At 35.5% G+C, this 17,569-nt stretch overlaps 1 protein-coding gene across 1 annotated transcript; it reads left to right on the top strand.

The window, feature by feature from the left end:
* Positions 1 to 611: 611 nt before the first annotated feature.
* Positions 612 to 16,587, top strand: LOC125825107 (probable sodium/metabolite cotransporter BASS1, chloroplastic). The gene is made up of 7 exons (XM_049504452.1): positions 612 to 896; positions 2,096 to 2,236; positions 5,659 to 5,814; positions 5,932 to 6,053; positions 6,201 to 6,362; positions 6,456 to 6,516; positions 16,275 to 16,587. Exons 1-7 carry the CDS (start codon positions 612 to 614, stop codon positions 16,461 to 16,463), a joined length of 1,116 nt encoding a protein of 371 aa, XP_049360409.1. The 3' UTR covers positions 16,464 to 16,587.
* The last annotated feature ends 982 nt before the right edge of the window (positions 16,588 to 17,569 follow it).

The raw sequence follows: 17,569 nt of genomic DNA, 5'->3' as shown, positions 1-17,569 counted from the left end.
TAACCCAAGAAAAAAACTTAGTATCAAGAATGTATTATTCGAAAATTGTAAAATCTTTCAAAAAAAATGACTTCCCATTTTAAGTCGAACACGATCTTCAGTTCAGAAAGAGGAGAGAGTCACGATCGGAGATAAGGAGGAAAATAATGGAGAGAATATTTGTTTTGATAGTCGGATTTTCGAATTTTCCAAAGAAGAAAAATAAGAGAAGAGAGAACGTTGGGAGAAGAAGAAGAGAAAATTCTATTTTTTTTTCTTTTTAAATGGTTTGGATAGAATTATAAAAGTTGAAAAATAAAGTGGTTTTTTGTATTTTATAAAAGATAAGTGAATTTTGAAAATGTTAATTTAGTCCCAAATTTACTTAATTATATTTTAAAGTAATTTGATCATTTCTTGGTCAAAGTGTCACCAAAAACAAAACTCAAACTTAATTGAGGCTTTCATTTAATTTTCTCATGTGTACATCAACTATTAAAATCAGAAGAATCTGCCAAATTATTGAGAAAAGCTTGGACTGTTGGTTCAATAGAAGAATGGCGCTATCTCTTTGCTTCTCTCCACTCACTTCATACCCCTTTAATAAACCCATGATTTCATCAAGGCCAAAAATGTCTAAGTTGCGTGTCAATTGTGTTGAAGAAAATTCTCATAGTCGTCATCATGTGGCAGCGAAATCTAGATGGGAAGAATGGATATCAACTGCTGCTAGTCTTTACCCTGTCTATGTAACTGTTGGCGGAGTTGTTGCTTGTTTGAGACCATCCACTTTTTCATGGTTTGTTAATGCAGGTCCAACTTCATATAGTTTAGCTCTTGGCTTTATAATGTTAGCAATGGGTCTCACTTTGGAGCTCAAAGATTTGCTTAACTTGTTCTTGCAAAAGCCTCTTTCTGTGAGTTTATGCCTCTTCCTCTCCTTCCATTGAGAATTTAATTGTTGTCCAATTATTGTTTGGTTCGGCTTATTTGAAGTGTTTTAACTTTTAACCACTCCTGTAGCATTTGAATAATGATATACAAAACCCTTAACTTGACTTCAGTCTGTAAAAATCACAATTTTGGGTGTGCACAAATATACACTTAAACTTGTATAAAATTGAACAAATAGACACATTTGTTCTATATGTCCTCCTATATCAATATGGCAATTTTGTACCTTATGTGGCGTTCTATGTATATTATATCACGTCAGACATGTGTGTCTACTTGTTCATTTTATACAAATTTAAGTGTCTATTTATGCACACCCAAAGTTGGAGGATATAAATGTCATTTCAAGTCAAGTTAAAGGATATATTTATGTATAACTTTTTTTAAGCCAAAATAACAAAAAAAGTTAAAAGTCACAAGTTTTGCCTTATAAGCTGTAAACAGGCTCTTATATATTGATGAAATTCAGTGTCATGTTGCTCCTGCATTGTGTAGGTAGTGCAAACTTTCACCGAGCTGGTCTCTTATGATTTTCACCCACTTCAAAGGTCACATCCTTGGGTGCTAGAATTGTTTTTGATTCTGATTGAATAATTTAACATGTAAATGTTGGCCAGGACGGCGAAGATTTTCCTGCCATTTTTCTAAGTGTTTAATTTACTGCACTTAAAAGTAATACTTCTAACTTGCTACTCCGTTATTCCAATTTGTTCTTAAGATTGCTATTACACAATTAATGTCACTGAATGACTTCAATAATTGTTACAAACACATCCTATTGCTTATATTTAGTTGAATTTTATTCATATGTTGCTAGAGAGTGGTCCAGTCATATAAGAAGGATATCAATGAGCAGAAGAGTAAACCGTTAATTGATTATGCTCCAAGCACTAAATTAAAAAAAAACGAAAAATAGAATTCTTTACCTGTCCATTATGTAATCTTGCGCCTTCTGTTATGCTCCTTGTAGTTGTAGATATTACAATTTTTTTCCTATTCTTTGGGTTATTACTCCCTTCCAATCATAATGTCTGAAATAAGATTACCACTTCTTGTTGAAAGACTAACAAAAATGAAAGGGATATTTTCTATGCTAAGTTTCAAAAGATTGAAACAAAGTATAACTATGTGGGCTGAAAATCTATGTTCTTCCATCTTTCAGATTCTTTTTGGTTGTGCTGCTCAATATACAATTATGCCAGCCTTTGGAGTGATAGTTAGCAAATATTTGGCTCTTTCTCCTTCAGTTTCCGTTGGTCTAATATTGCTTGCTTGTTGCCCTGGGGGTACTGCATCCAATGTGGTAAGAATGACTCTCTCCTGTGTTATTATCCTTATTAAGCTAGTACATCAGGCTTAATTTCTTTTAAAAACGCGTTTAAATTGTTAAGGCATGAATTTCAGTAGGAAATGCACACATTTTTGCAATCCTTTATCCTTACAGATCTTTCAATCCCTGATTGTGTAAATCTGAATCTATCTGTCATGAATTTCCACTGAGCAGAGTGCTAAAGATAGCTTTCTTCTACTTCTTTCATGTGGTTTCAGAATATTGGTTAATCTTGCATGAGCCAGCATTGCTCTAACTGATTCTGATGAATAGAAATTGACAGTGATCCTAGATCTACATTTAGTTTACACCCTTGGGCCTCGACAAATAACAATGAATAACCAACTTAACCTATAATATATTTCCATTGATGGAGTTTTAGTGTTTTGTTATATAACTTTTAGGTTCGATTCTATTTAGATCGGACTAAACTAGTTGAGTTACTCTCAAACCTTCAAATACATCTATGTATACATATATAGAGTCCTTCCTTGTTTTGGCACCATTTTAACTTGGTAAAAGCATGTCCTTTATGATTAGTTTCTCATTTTTCTCCCTTTAATCACTTTATGCTTAACATCTTGCAGATGATTTCCTGTTGTGTTGCATCACATGTGCCGCTTTGGATCTGTACCTTTATAGTCAAATTTACTGCCGTTAAACATAATCAGTCCTAAGCTAGTGGTAAAGGACACAGACAACCGCGAACTTTATTATGTACATGCATGTGCTTAGTTTGGATTTTTAACTTGCTGCACCACTAGGTGGGTAAGGTCTGTGTACACACTACCCTCCCCAGAGTCCACTTCTGGGATTTCACTAGGCATGTTGTTGTTGTTGTTGCACCACTAGATGGGTACCTAGTAAATGATTGAGGTATATAGTTTGATAGTACAGTGCAATTAACGATATCATTTGAATTAGCTCTGCCAATCTGCCGTCTTAAAGTATTAGATCTCTCAACCTTGTTTTTTAGGAAAATAAACAAAAAAAATTGACTTTTGATGCCCTGGTTAATAGTAAATCATTTGAGCAGCATTACAGAACCCATAGCAAAAAGAAAACCTGAAAAGATAAGGAGAGAGGATATTGACCATCTTTAGAATAAAAGAGTGATTTCTCACATGGTATGGTGTCATGACTGGCAAATTGCCATATGATAAAATTGAAAATATGTATTGAAAATATGGTGCTTTTTTCTACGACATTTATCACATATCAAGACCCTTAGAAGCATTGTCCGTTTTCTGTTACCACATTCCTTCCCTTCTTGCTAAAGCTTAATTTCAGTTAGAGCACCTACAGTCTGGAATTTTTGGTCATTTGATTGCAACAATTTTATAACATGAGTTGAAGTTTAAGTTACAAAGAGATTGAAGGAAATAAACCAAGGCCCCTGTGAATAGCAAGGGCCTGAACGTGTGCTATTTATAAGGCAATTACACTACATAACTCTTTAAATTATATTTACAATAATATCCTTATCACCCTCCCTCAATCTGAAGTGGAGAAAAGAACATGAAGATTGTCACCGAAACTCCTTGAATTTTGTAATAGAGACACCTTTCGTAAAAACATCTGCAAGCTGTTGTGATGTGGAAACATGAGAAACCGTAAGGTCACCCATGAGCAGGAGTGCCTTTAAGATAGCGGAAGATTTGCTTAACGGCTTGAAGATGAATAAGAGGAGGTTGATGCAGAATTGAGAAGCCATATTCACAGCATATTGTACATACGGGCGTGTGAAGGATAAATATTGAAGACTGCCGACCATCTGACGATACAGCGAAGGATCATCAACAAGTTGAGTGTCCACAGAATGTCAATCAAGCTTACTATAAAGAGGAGTTCTGACAGGCTTAACTTTGGCCAAATCAAATTGATGCAAAAGGTCCGATATATATTTCCGTTGCAAGAGAAGAGCCCCAGCAGTATTGTGAACTATCTCCACACCTAAAAAGTAATGAAGGGAACCAAGATCTTTCATTGCAAATTCAGCTTTCATGGATTCGATAAAATCAGAAACTAGCCACTGTGAGGATCCAAAAACAACAATGTCGTCAACATAAATAAGAAGTATCAAAGTAGAATTGTCCTGTCGAAAAGTGAACATGCTGTGATCGGAAGTAGATTTCTTAAAACCAAGGTCCAAAAGATAAGTTGCAAGTCGAGTAAACCACGCTCTAGGTGATTGTTTCAACCCATAAATGGCATGACTTAGCTTATACACATGTTGTGGAAAATCATAATGTTCAAAACCTTTGGGTTGCCGCATATAAACATCTTCATTTAGCTCCCCATGTATAAAGGCATTAGATACATCTAATTGATGCATACACCAATTATTAAGAAGAGCCAAAGATAACACTACACGAACAGTGCTTAACTTGATCACAGGAGCAAAATTTTCTGTATAATCTAAACCTGGCAGTTGAGAAAAGCCCTGTGCAACCAAACGAACTTTGAAGCGGTCTATAGAGCCAGTAGGACCATACTTAATCTGATATACCCATTTATTTCCTACTATATTCACATTGGGAGGTGGAGGAACTAATGTCCATGTATGATTTTGGACGAGAGCATCAAACTCTTCACTCATTGCATTAAGCCACTTAGAGTCTTTGGATGCTTGTGTGAAGCATGTTGGCTCAACCGGTGCAGTGGAAACAGAGACATTAAGTGAGGGGAAAACACGTGGCTTTAGTGACCCGTTCATCAAACAAGTAACCATGACATGGGCACAGCTATCTGAGTGATTAGGATCTAAAGCTGGAGAAGAAATTAGATTAGAAGAAGATGATACATCTTGGCGAGAATGACGCATAACAGGATCTGTAGTGGAGGTAGTGTTACGAGAAAGAGGTTGCTGATTTTGTGTGGATAAAGGAAGAGTAGTTAGAATACGTGAATTATGCACAAGAGAAGGCGTTGGAGATAAAATAGGAGAACTGCGTACAACATGTACTTGGGTAGCTGGTTGAGAAAACTGATTATTTGAACATGAGGAAGTTAGAGTCCTAGGAGAAGTTATAGACTTGTTTTTAGGAGATATAGAGATAGAAGGGGAAGAAGTTGTATCGGAAGTAGTTTGGGAAACCATGGTGCTCTTGATACCAAGTTGAAGTTTAAGTTACAGAGAGATTGGAGAAAATAAACCAAGGCCTGCGTGAATAGCAAGGGCCTGAACGTGTGTTATTTATAAGGCAATTACGAGTACATAACTCTTTAAATTATATTTACAATAATATCCTTATCAACATGCCCAAGAATTGTTAGATTAATGGAAAAATATAATGTTTGAATTTACTCTTATACATTCAGATAACATAGTCTACGGAACAGAAAATCCATAGGCTTACTGCAAAGTTCATTTTTGCTTTCTGATAGTATTACAGGTAACCTTAATTGCACAAGGAGATGTACCATTATCAGTAGTGATGACACTGTGTACCACACTTGGAGCAGTTGTTCTCACTCCCCTTTTGACAATGATTCTGGCAGGCACATATGTTCCTGTGGATGCGATTAAGCTTTCCATCAGCACGCTACAAGTTAGTTTGTTTTCAATGTTTTGTTTTCTACAATTCTTACATTTTGATTCATCAAATAAGTTGTATCTGTTTTTCAGTGATTTATTTTGAAAAAACTTTTCGTGATACTCTTTGTAGGTGGTGGTTGCTCCGATTCTCCTAGGTTCTTATCTGCAGAGAAAATTTCCAAGAGCAGTGAAAGTTGTTGCACCGTTCGCTCCCCTTCTAGCAGTCTTAACTTCATCACTTCTTGCTTGCAGGTTTCAGATGTTGAAACTTTGTCATTATCACCTTTATGCTTGACAGTTACCAATTTCAAAAAAATAAATTATCACCTTGATGCTTGTTGCTCTCAACTGTCATTTTTTTGTTTCTTTATTTCCTAATTCTTTTCTCTCTTATATCAGTGTATTTTCAGAAAATGTTGTTCGTCTGAGATCTTCAATGGTTGGTTTGTCAGTTTCCTCTGATTTATCGCTATTTAATCGGGTTCAAGCAATATTCGCAAGTGAATTTGGGGCTGTAGTGGTTGCTGTGCTTTTGTTGCATTTTGCTGGATTCTTTGTAGGGTAAGAACATACCCCTTTTTGTTACACTCAGGTAAATTTGTCCCTAATTTCAGCATCCCATAGGAATTGTATTGTGATAAGGACCTTTGGCAGGTACCTGTCAGCCACCTTAGTCGGTCTTGCTGAACCTCAGAGACGTGCCATATCCATCGAGGTACGTACTTGATTATTCACCTAATGGGATAAAACCTCCCTGTGCTTGGAATTTTTAGTCTAGATAAGTTTAATCTATGTAGATATTTGTATGTTACAACTTTTGAACCTTTCTGTGTATGAGTTATTTAAGAGTCAGCAGATATTGCACCGTTTAGTCATGCCGACATTTAGTTAGCAATGGAGGTTGTAATATTTAATGTTTTGTCATCTGAAATAGAGCATTTTCCATTGAGGCAAATATGAAATATTATATTCAGAAAGGTAGACGATGGCTTCCAGTTCTGAGGGCATAAGCAATTTTTTGACATGACACAAGTGTTGGGTTCATTTTATAATGTGTGAATGGATAATGGTACATAGAATAAAGATTGGTGAATTAAAAATATGAAAGTGCTGCAAGTATGGATGGAGTTATTCCATTCATGAATACTCATGACAGATGAATGCAACATTTCGTATTTTCATGCAACCTTTCGTATTTCTAGGCTACCTTTTCGCATATCATGCATGAATCATTGTGCTCACCTATACGCTATAAATATCTGATTCTTTCTCAGATATTGACATAAGTTTTGAAATAAGTTTTTGACTTAAGTTTTGAAACAAGTTTACAAGAAGAAAAACACTACATAGTAAGAAAAAAGTTTCTGCTTTTCCAAAAACTTCAAGTGTGATTACAAGCCATTGAGTGGTTCGCTGGACAAAAAATTTGAGGTACCACTATTTGTTTGTCGTGAGTCATTTTATCATGGGAGGATATATTCCATAATCTCGAGTACTTGAGGGGAATAATTTCCTTAAGGAAACTCTTTGAATTCAGAGGACTTGACTCTTCGTTTTTTATTGAAACTTGTAAATGTGTATTCCTCAGCATTAAGGACATGTTGGACACCATCAAAAAGTGTTAGATAAAAACAAACAGCAACTAGAAAACAAGATACTTTCAGAGATCTTAATAAATCTACAAACTGATCTATATCCTCTAAACCTACTTCTTTACACCAAAAGTAGAAAGATATTATACAATTCCATTTATCTTTCTGGATGGAATTGGATCTATCTTCATAACACCTCCCATTTCTCTCTCTCCAAACTATCCACCAGATGCATTGTGGGATGATCCTCCACCACTTCTTTTGACTTTTGCTGCCTCCTCTTTTCATCCAGAAACTAAGCAAATCTGCAGTATGCTCCGGCATAGTCTAGCTTGTCTTTGTTATGTTGAGTAATAGAGACCAAAGTTGTGCTGTAAAGGTGCAGTGCAAAAATAGATGATTGTTTGTTTCATTTGTCTCATTGCATAAGAAGCACCTGGAAACTATGATGGCCCCTTTTTTCTTCAAAACTTCTTGTGTCAGGCATGCTCTTTTAACCACCAACCAAGTAAAGCATTTTACCTTGGTTGGGGATGGACTATTCTATAAGTTTCTCCATATTTTTGGTTGCCCTCTACACTGTACCCTTTCTTCCATTTTATAAACCCTTTTAACAGAGAATTACCCATCAATATTGTGTTTCCATCTTAATGTATCTGGTTCAGCAGTAGTACCATTGAAATCATCAATCCTATTTAGCAAATCGGTTACTCTATTGATCTCCCATTCATTTAGCAATCTCCTGAAGAATAAGTTCCATCCCTGTGCACTCCACATATCATAAATGGTGCCATCTGGGTTGTTGCTTAGAATAAACAGGTCTGGAAAAATCTCCATTAATGGACTTTGCTCCTTCCAAGCATCCTTCCAGAATTTTATTCTTTTCCCATCTCCAACTCTCTTCTGCAAGTTCCCGTCCAGTTTGGGCCATAGAGCTCTAATGTCTTCCAGACTCCAACTCCATAAGTATTAGTGCTCACATTTGGTACACCATGGGTTGAGTTCACCAAACTTGTGTCTAATTACCTCCCTCCATAATGCATGATCCTCCCCATTGTATCTCCAGAGCCATTTCATCAATAAACTATTGTTCTGTGCTCTTAGATTTCTGATGCCCAAGCCACCTTGTTCTCTACTGTGCATTGTTGTCTGCCAATTGACTAGTTTATATCATTTGCCCTCTTTACAGCCATGCCACAGAAAATCCCTCCTAAGTATGTCCAGCTTTTTCATAACTTTGGGAGGTATGGGAAATAGAGACATTACATACGTAGGAAGTGCATCAAGAACAGAGTTTGTTAAGGATGTGCCTCACTCCTAGTGATATGTACTGTGTCTTCCACCTAGCCAATCTTTTTTCAGTTTTCTCTAGTATTACATCCCAAATTTCCCCTGCCTTGTGTTCACTGCCCAGAGGTATACCAAGGTATGTAGTTGGCATATTTTCAACTTTGCACCCTAAAATGATTGCAAGATTTTGGATATTTGGCACCTCTTTTATCGGGAACAAACTGGTTTTTCCCCAGTTAACTTTCAAGCCAGAAGAAGCTTCAAAAATAGTTGAAATCATTCTGATGTAACCTATCTGTTCAACCTTTGGCTCACAAAATATCACTGTGTCATCTGCATACTGTAGGTGACATACCTCCATTATTTCCCCTCTGCTATTTCCTATCTCAAACCCTTTAATCCATCTATTTTGTAATGCTATCCTCATCATGCTATCAAATCCCTCCATTGCTAGTAGAAACAGGAAAAGGAAAGGAGACAGAGGGTCACCTTGTTTAAGACCCCTTTTAGAACCAAAAACACCTACAGGTTCACTATTCACCAAAACAGAGAACTTGACAGTTTTAATGCAAAAGTCAATCCATTTCTCACCAAAGCCCATTTGGCTGAGAGTATTCAACAAGAATCTCCAGTTTACATGATCATTGGCTTTTTCTATGTCTAGCTTACACATGACACCTGATTCTGCCCCTTTAAGTCTTGAGTCCACACACTCACTAGCAATTAGGGATGCATCCATGATCTGTCTTCCTTTTATAAATGTCATCTGATGCTTGTTAACTAAATTGTTAACCATCTTCTTGAGTCTTTCAGCCAGTATTTTTGCCACAATCTTATATATTCCACCTATGAGACTTATAGGTCTAAAATCTTTCAACTTTGAAGCTCCAACCTTCTTTGGGATCAAGGCTATGAATGTTGCATTGAGGCTTTTCTCAAACTTCTAATATTCATAAAAATATTGGAGAGTCTTGAGGATGTCCTCCTTTATAAGTTCCCAAAAAGCCAAATAAAAGGACATAGGAAATCCATCCGGCCCTGGTGCCTTCTCCATAGCACACAATTTAATGCCTTCTAAGATTTCATCCTCTTCAAATTGTCTTTGTAGCTCCTTCTGTTCTTCTGCAGATATCCGTGTAGCTTCATGTAATTCTGGCCTCCACTCTTCTGCCTCTTTATACAGGTTCTTGTAGTAATTTTGAATAGCTTCTTTGATCTCCTCTACATCTGTGACCTCCATACCATCCACCTTCAAGTTATCTATGGAGTTTACCCTTTTGTGAGTTGTAGCTATCATATGGAAGTATTTTGTATTTTTGTCTCCCTGTTTCAACCATTGTATTCTTGATCTTTGTCTCCAAGCTATCTCCTCATTTCTTGCAACTTCTTCAAACTCTAAAGCCAAATTTGATTTTTGCATTGCCTCATCATCTGAGAGAGCTCTTTGTTCCTGGATTGCTTCCAAAGCTGCAAACTGGTTTAAAATGTCACCCTTTCTTTGTTTCCAGTTGCCCCTGTTGTTTCTACTCCACTCTTTTAACTTTTCTTTTAGCATCTTCAGTTTCTCAGCTAAAATATAGTCAGGCCTCCCCTTAACAACAAAAGCTCCCCACCATTGTTGTACCTTTTCTTTGAACCCTTCTACCCTCAGCCACCAACTTTCAAATTTGAAGTATTTTTTCTTGAAGTTCAGCTCTCCACAAGATAGCATGATTGGGTTGTGGTCAGATCCTATCTTTGGTAATATTGTCTGTTTGATGAGAGTAAATTGCTCTTCCCATGATGAAGAGTATAAGAATCTATCGATTCTTGAGGCACTTCTATGATTCTCCCCCCTTCTCCAAGTATAAGATCCTCCAAATAAAAGAGGATCCACAAGTTCCATCTCTTTAATGCATTTAGAGAACTCAGAAATTGCTCCATTTATTCTGAAACAGTTCTTTCATTGGGGTATCTGATTACATTAAAATCACCACCCAAGGTCCTGCACACCTTCCCCCCGTTGAATATAGCTCCCCTTATAACTCTCTTCTTTCCACTCTTTTACAACCAGCATACACTATTGTTACAAACCAAAAAAAATCAGAATTTTCCCCAGACATTTTGCAAGTTATGCTTTGGTTGCCATGTTCTACCATTTCCCCTTTCCAAACTCTCATGTCCCATAAAATAACTATCCCCCCACCCCCCCCCCCCCCGGCTACAATCTGCCTCTAAATGTATCTCTCCCACCCATCTATTGTCCCAGATACCATGTATGAGTCTATCTATATTTCCCCCCAACTTTGTTTCTACCAAAATATACACATCTGCACTCCATTGATTAATCAGATTCCTTACCACCCCCCTCTTTCTTTTGGAATTGTGTTATTGTTGTTATTTGAGGATTTACCCTTTCCTGCATGTCTCTCCAAATATCTCTTTTGATCCAGCTTCATGCACAAAGAATAAGCCTCTTTTACACATCCCTTGATAGCTGCTCCAAAGGCTTACCCTAATTTGATCACATTAAGGTGTACCCAGATTGTAGCCATTGTCTCTATCATCTCTTCCGTGAGATTTTCTTCGATGCTCAATGGTTCTGGTTCATTGTAAGTGACCAACTGATTCTCAAAACTTTCTAGAAAGGAAGAATCTCCCCCGCTCATACAGTAACTATTTGTCTCCCCTTCAAAAGCTATGCTATCTTCTTCTTGAGTCATGTCCTCTGCCTGAGCCTCCTCGATTCTCTGATTTCTGGTTTTTGGTTCTCCTTCTTCCATTTGCATGTGTTTTCCCAGTTCCCAATCCATTATAGAGTGCTTAAAAGGATGTTTTGCTTCTCCCCAATTTGAGTTGATGAAATCAGAAAAAGGCTCAGTGAACATAGCAGTTTTGGGCTTGCTAGAAAGGCCCAAAACTTGTGTGAGATGGGCTTGTGTTTTATTCAGATTTAAAGTGTGCTCAGGGGGGCCACTTCCACTAGCCATGTGACTGTTGCCCTTTTCTTGTACCCCTTCCTTATTAACCTCGATATCCGTTGTTTTCTCTGTTGCTCATCTTGTTATTATATGATTTTTTTTGTTTCCGAAATTTATTTAACTTCATATTGTATATTTCATTATTTGTATGAAATTTGTTTGAAGTTATTTTGGTGGAAAAATAGATTTTGCACTACGATACTTAACAATCTTAAGGAAATTATAATTATCTTATTGTGTAATTGTTTATTGGAACTTTAATGTTTTAAATCTGAAGAAATATATGACAATACTTTATTTATCGTTGGTTTCTAGAGATTAAAACATTTTGTGGTTTTATGCTCTGTTTGAACTTGATACTGACTTGGAAAACCTAAAAAGTTCGTCAGAAAATCAAAGTCATTCGGTTAATGATTGAGAGTTATAAACTTCATCATTAAACTAAACAAACTGGAAATAAAGATCAAGTCTTTATTTGAAGACACTAAGTGTACTTGTCAAATTTGAGCAAGATGACTAATGAAATTGAAGGCATGGCTCATACGACATCGAAAATTGGTGCAATGAATATTGCTTGAGTCGAGTGGTTTATGGCATGAACGTTTGGGACATGTCAATTATAAGACCTTGCGAAAACTGATTAGTTTGGCAGTATTGCCTAATTTTGAGTGCAATAAAACACAATGTCAAATATGTGTGGAAGTTAAGTTTGCTAAGCATCCTTATAAATCTGTTGAAAGGAATTCCAATCCTTTAGATTTGACTCACACGGACATTTGTGATATGAAATCAACACCAACGCGTGGTGGGAAAAAGTATTTCATAACTTTTATTGATGATTGCACTAGATATTGTTATGTTTATTTGTTATCAAGTAAGCATGAAGCAATTGAAGCATTTAGGCAATACAAAATTGAAGTTGAAATTCAGTTGGATAAAAAGATAAAAATGATAAGAAATGATAAGGGTGGAGAATATGAATCTCCATTTGCGAAAATATGTTTGGAAAATGGAATTATCCATCAAACGACTGCCCCTTATTCACCACAATCCAATGGGATTGCAGAAAGAAAAAATCGAACTTTGAAGGAAATGATAATGCCTTACTTATAAGTTTAGGTTTACCACAAAACTTGTGGGGGGAAGCTATCCTTACAGCAAATCAAATACTCAATAGAGTGCCACATAGCAAGACACAATCTATTCCGTATGAAAAATGGAAAGGAAAGAAACCCAACTTGAAATATTTCAAAGTGTGGGGGTGTCTAGCAAAAGTTCAAGTTCCTATACCCAAAAGGTTGAAAATAGGACCAAAGACTATGGACTGTGTGTTTATTGTATATGCTATAAATAGTAAGGCATGTCCATTTTTGGTTCATAAATCTGAACATCCGAATATTCATGACAATACGGTAATTGAATCAAATAATGCTGAATTCTTTGAACACATTTACCTGTATAAAGCTAGACATGAAGAGTCTAGTGGGGGGTCTAAATGACCTCAAGATGAACCTAAAGAAAATATACAAAATGAAGAAAATCCAAGGCGTAGTAAGTGTCAAAGGATTGCTACTTCCTTCGGTTCAGATTTTGTAACATTTCTCATTGATAATGCGCCTCAAACCTTCCAAAAAGCAATGTCCTCTGCGGATTCATCTCTTTGGAAAGAAGCTGTCAATGGTGAGATTGAATCAATCTTGAATAACCATACCTGGGAGTTGATTGATCTTCCTCCGGGAAATAAGCCTTTCGGATCAAAATGGATCTTTAAAAGGAAAATGAAGGTTGATGGGACTATTGACAAGTACAAGGCAAGTCTTGTAGTCAAAGGCTTCAAACAAAAGGAAGGTCTTGATTACTTTGATACATACTCACCAATGACAAGGATTACATCTATTCGGGTGTTGGTTGCACTATTAGCAGCAGTATATGATCTTGAAATCCATCAAATGGATATAAAAACAGCTTTCTTAAATGGTGAGTTAGAGGAAGAAATTTACATGGAACAACCCAAGGGGTTTGTGGTTCCTGGTAAAGAAAGAAAAGTGTGCAAACTTGTGAAGGCACTTTATGGACTGAAACAAGCACCCAAACAGTGGCATGCAAAGTTTGACCAAACAATGTTGGCAAACGGATTTAAGATTAATGAGTGTGACAAATGTGTTTACATTAAAGACACTCCAAATCATAAGGTCATTGTTTGTTTGTATGTGGATGATATGCTAATCATCAGTAGAAACTTAGTTGACATAAATGCTAATAAGCAAATGCTTACTAGTATATTTGAAATGAAAGACCTTGGAGTGGCAGATGTTATATTGGGAATAAAGATTCTTCGAACTCCACAAGGTTTGGCTTTGTCACAGTCTCATTATATTGAAAAGGTACTTGACAAGTTCAAGTATTTGGATTTCAATATTGTCAAGACTCCAATAGACGTGAGCTTTGCACTTCGAAAGAATAAAGGTGAAAGTGACTCACAATTGGACTATGCGAGAGTGTTGGGAAGTTTGATGTATATCATGAACTGTACAAGACCAGATATAGCATGTGCTATTAGTAAGTTGAGTCGGTACACGAGCAATCCCAATCAAACTCACTGGATGGCAACGAAGAGAGTTTTAGGGTATTTAAAACATACTCAAAACTATGCTTTGCATTATGACAAATATCCAGCAGTAATTGAAGGATATAGTGATGCAAATTGGATCAACGGATCAGATGAAGTAAAATCCACAAGTGAATATGTATTTACTCTTGGTGGTGGAGCAGTCTCTTGAAAATCATCCAAACAGACATGCATTACTCGCTCCACTATGGAATCTAAATTTATCGCTTTAGATAAAGCCGGTGGAGAAGATGAATGGCTCCGGAATTTCTTGGAAGATATTTCGTATTGGCCTAAACCATTAGCACCTGTATGCATACATTGTGATAGTCAGGCTGCAATCTCGTCACATAAAACGGAGACATAATACCGTTAGAGAACTACTCTCTAGTGAAATTATCACAATTGACTATGTAAGGTCAAAAGATAATGTATTAGATCCACTTACAAAAGGCCTAACTAGAGAGGGAGTTGAAAGATCATCTAAAAGGATGGGTTTAAGGCCTAGGACAAGTGAAGCATGATGGTAACTCTACCTAGCAGACTGGAGATCCCAAGAGCTAGGTTCAAAGAGATCAAACAAAGTTGTGTTTGACGGTCCAACATTGTCAAATAATCTAACCCATTCTCATATGAAGACAATGTTTAGTAACCAAGGATAAAGCTTATATTGAAGCTTTTTAATGGTTTCTAAGTTTGGCAAGGCATGACCAAATAGTTTCTCTACGGGAGTAAACATTTAGGAATCACTTATGTGGGAGTGAAGTGGAAGCCGCTTCAAGGAGAATGCTAGTAAAGGCCGATTCTCTAAGCTCTCATGAAACCAAGAAGTGTTCATGGCTGAAACGAACAAAATCGTGAGAACCATAAATGGTAAAAGGTTGGTTGTGTGACTTATATTTTCTAGGTGTACATTCAAGTTCGACGGTTTAAAGATATCGCATCTACCGATTGATCGAGTGCATCCGATATAAGTTAACTACGGAAAGTTCAAAGGGAAACCCACTTATCCTGATGCAACTAGTCTTTGTTTGTAATCACACACTAGTCCGTGTATATCTATCTTTCGTGTTATAGCCATTCTCATTCACGTGGGGGATTGTTGGGTTCATTGTATAATGTGTGAATGGATAATGGTACATAGAATAAAGATTGGTGAATTAAAAATGTGAAAGTGTTGCAAGTATGAATGGAGTTATTCCATTCATGAGTAATACTCATGACAGATGAATGCAACATTTCGTATTTTCATGCAACCTTTCGTATTTCTAGGCTACCTTTTCACATATCATGCATGAATCATTGTGCTCACCTATAGGCTATAAATATCTGATTCTTTCTCAGATATTGACATAAGTTTTGAAATGAGTTTTTGACATAAGTTTTGAAACAAGTTTACCAGAAGAAAAACACTACATAGTAAGAAAAAAGTTTCTGCTTTTCCAAAAACTTCAAGTGTGATTACAAGCCATTGAGTGGTTCGCTGGAAAACAAATTTGAGGTACCACTATTTGTTTGTCGTGAGTTATTTTATCCTAGGAGGATATATTCCATAACCTTAGGTACTTGAGGGGAATAATTTCCTTAAGGAAACTCTGTGAATTCAGAGGACTTGACTCTTCTTCCTTTCATCTTGTTATTATATGATTTTTTTTGTTTCCAAAATTTATTTGACTTCATATTGTATATTTAATTATTTGTATGAAATTTGTTTGAAGTTATTTTGTTGGAAAAACAGATTTTGCACTACGATATTTAACAATAAGTTGCTACAAGGAAACTTGCCAACTCATGTTGACATTTATCTGCAGTGATCATCCTTTTGTACTTGATATTTCCGCACTTGTATGGACACTTTCGCTGATTTCAAAACTAAAACCTTAAAGACGGATAAGAAACTTATGATTCCTCATTAGACATATTTTGAGAAAGATTTAGTTTTCATTTCCCTGCTCCTTAAATTGATTTTTCCTGTGACCTATGCAGCAATGATGTTGAACTTTCTTTTTGAATTGTTTTGCAGGTTGGCATGCAGAATTCCTCCTTGGGAGTGGTTTTAGCGACCGCGCATTTCACATCACCATTGGTTGCATTACCTCCTGCAATGTCAGCTGTCATTATGAACATAATGGGCAGTACTTTAGGTTTCTTTTGGAGATATATTGACCCTTCTGATTCAAACATTACTCCAGAAGCCACTGATAAATCATAGTAAGATTCATGGTCACCATTTTCTCCTTCTGGTACAATTTTCGTCAGCTTTGTAACTTTGCTCCTCTCTGTTTATATTTCTGGTCCAACTGAGTTCAATACAAGTTCATGACATAGTTAGCTTATCTACATTGATAATATGAAGAGTTCATACATTATTTTATTTTATTTTTGGGGTCAGAAAACATACATTATCTGTAAAGTTTAATTTGTTGTTTGCTATATTTTGTGGGATAGTAATTCCACTTATTAAAAGTGTAATAGTAAGGAGCCTGATTATGTTTCTAGTCTTACGGGTTTCTGAAATTTCCCCTAAGAAGATTTATTCACTTAAAATAATCTATCTATATATAAAAGGAGAAGAAAAAACGCCTACGTGTCAGCACCACAAAAAAAGAGAATTTAAGAAATTATTAAATTAATTTAAAATCTAAAAATAAAAAATAAAATTGCAAACACTACAAAAATAATGAAAAATTCAACAAGCAGTTTTTACAGCTTTTTTTAAAAATTCAATAATTTAAAGTTACCTTAACTTTTTACTGTTTTCGAAATATTTTTTATTCTTTTGATTTCGAATAAAAAAAGTAGGAGATATAAAATAATATTATAATAATTAGTATCATCTTTCATAAAATATCAAGTCCGAAAATTATTTTAAAACAAAGCACTTCATTTATTTATTTTATTTGTTAACTTACAATTTTATTATGCAAACTTAGTTACTATTTTTAAATTTTAAACTGAATGTCAAACAAATTAAATAACAAATCTGACGTTAAAACAAATAAAAATAACTTTTTCAAAATAAATATTAAAACTCCTTTTAAGTATTTAAAATTAGAATTACTACCAAAATTATCAACAAAAAAGTTAAAATTACTACCAATTAAAAATCTATTTTTTAAATTAAAAATTTAAATTACGAAACACAAAAAGATAATATAAATAACTAATTAACAAAAAAAGTAGAAAATAAAAACTGTCTTTTGACAAATATCTCCTATTTTTTAATTTCAAAACATAACTAACTAACCTTATCCCTATAAAATACACAATTTCATAACCCCACGACTTCCAAAAATAAACTGCTACCCACAACTTTAT

Source organism: Solanum verrucosum, unplaced genomic scaffold (genome assembly GCF_900185275.1).
Source record: "Solanum verrucosum unplaced genomic scaffold, falcon-dt-bn FXZP01000206.1, whole genome shotgun sequence".
NCBI classification, from domain to species: domain Eukaryota; kingdom Viridiplantae; phylum Streptophyta; class Magnoliopsida; order Solanales; family Solanaceae; genus Solanum; species Solanum verrucosum.
The sequence above is the reverse complement of the archived record's forward strand: the minus strand, read 5'-3'. Positions and strand labels throughout refer to the sequence as shown.

Coding starts and splice junctions, on each gene's coding strand:
- LOC125825107 (XM_049504452.1), top strand. CDS start 612: ATGTCTAAGTTGCGTGTCAATTGTGTTGAAGAAAATTCTCATAGTCGT. Junction 6,054..6,200: donor TCATCACTTCTTGCTTGCAG/GTTTCAGATGTT, acceptor CTCTTATATCAG/TGTATTTTCAGAAAATGTTG. Junction 6,363..6,455: donor TTTGCTGGATTCTTTGTAGG/GTAAGAACATAC, acceptor GACCTTTGGCAG/GTACCTGTCAGCCACCTTAG.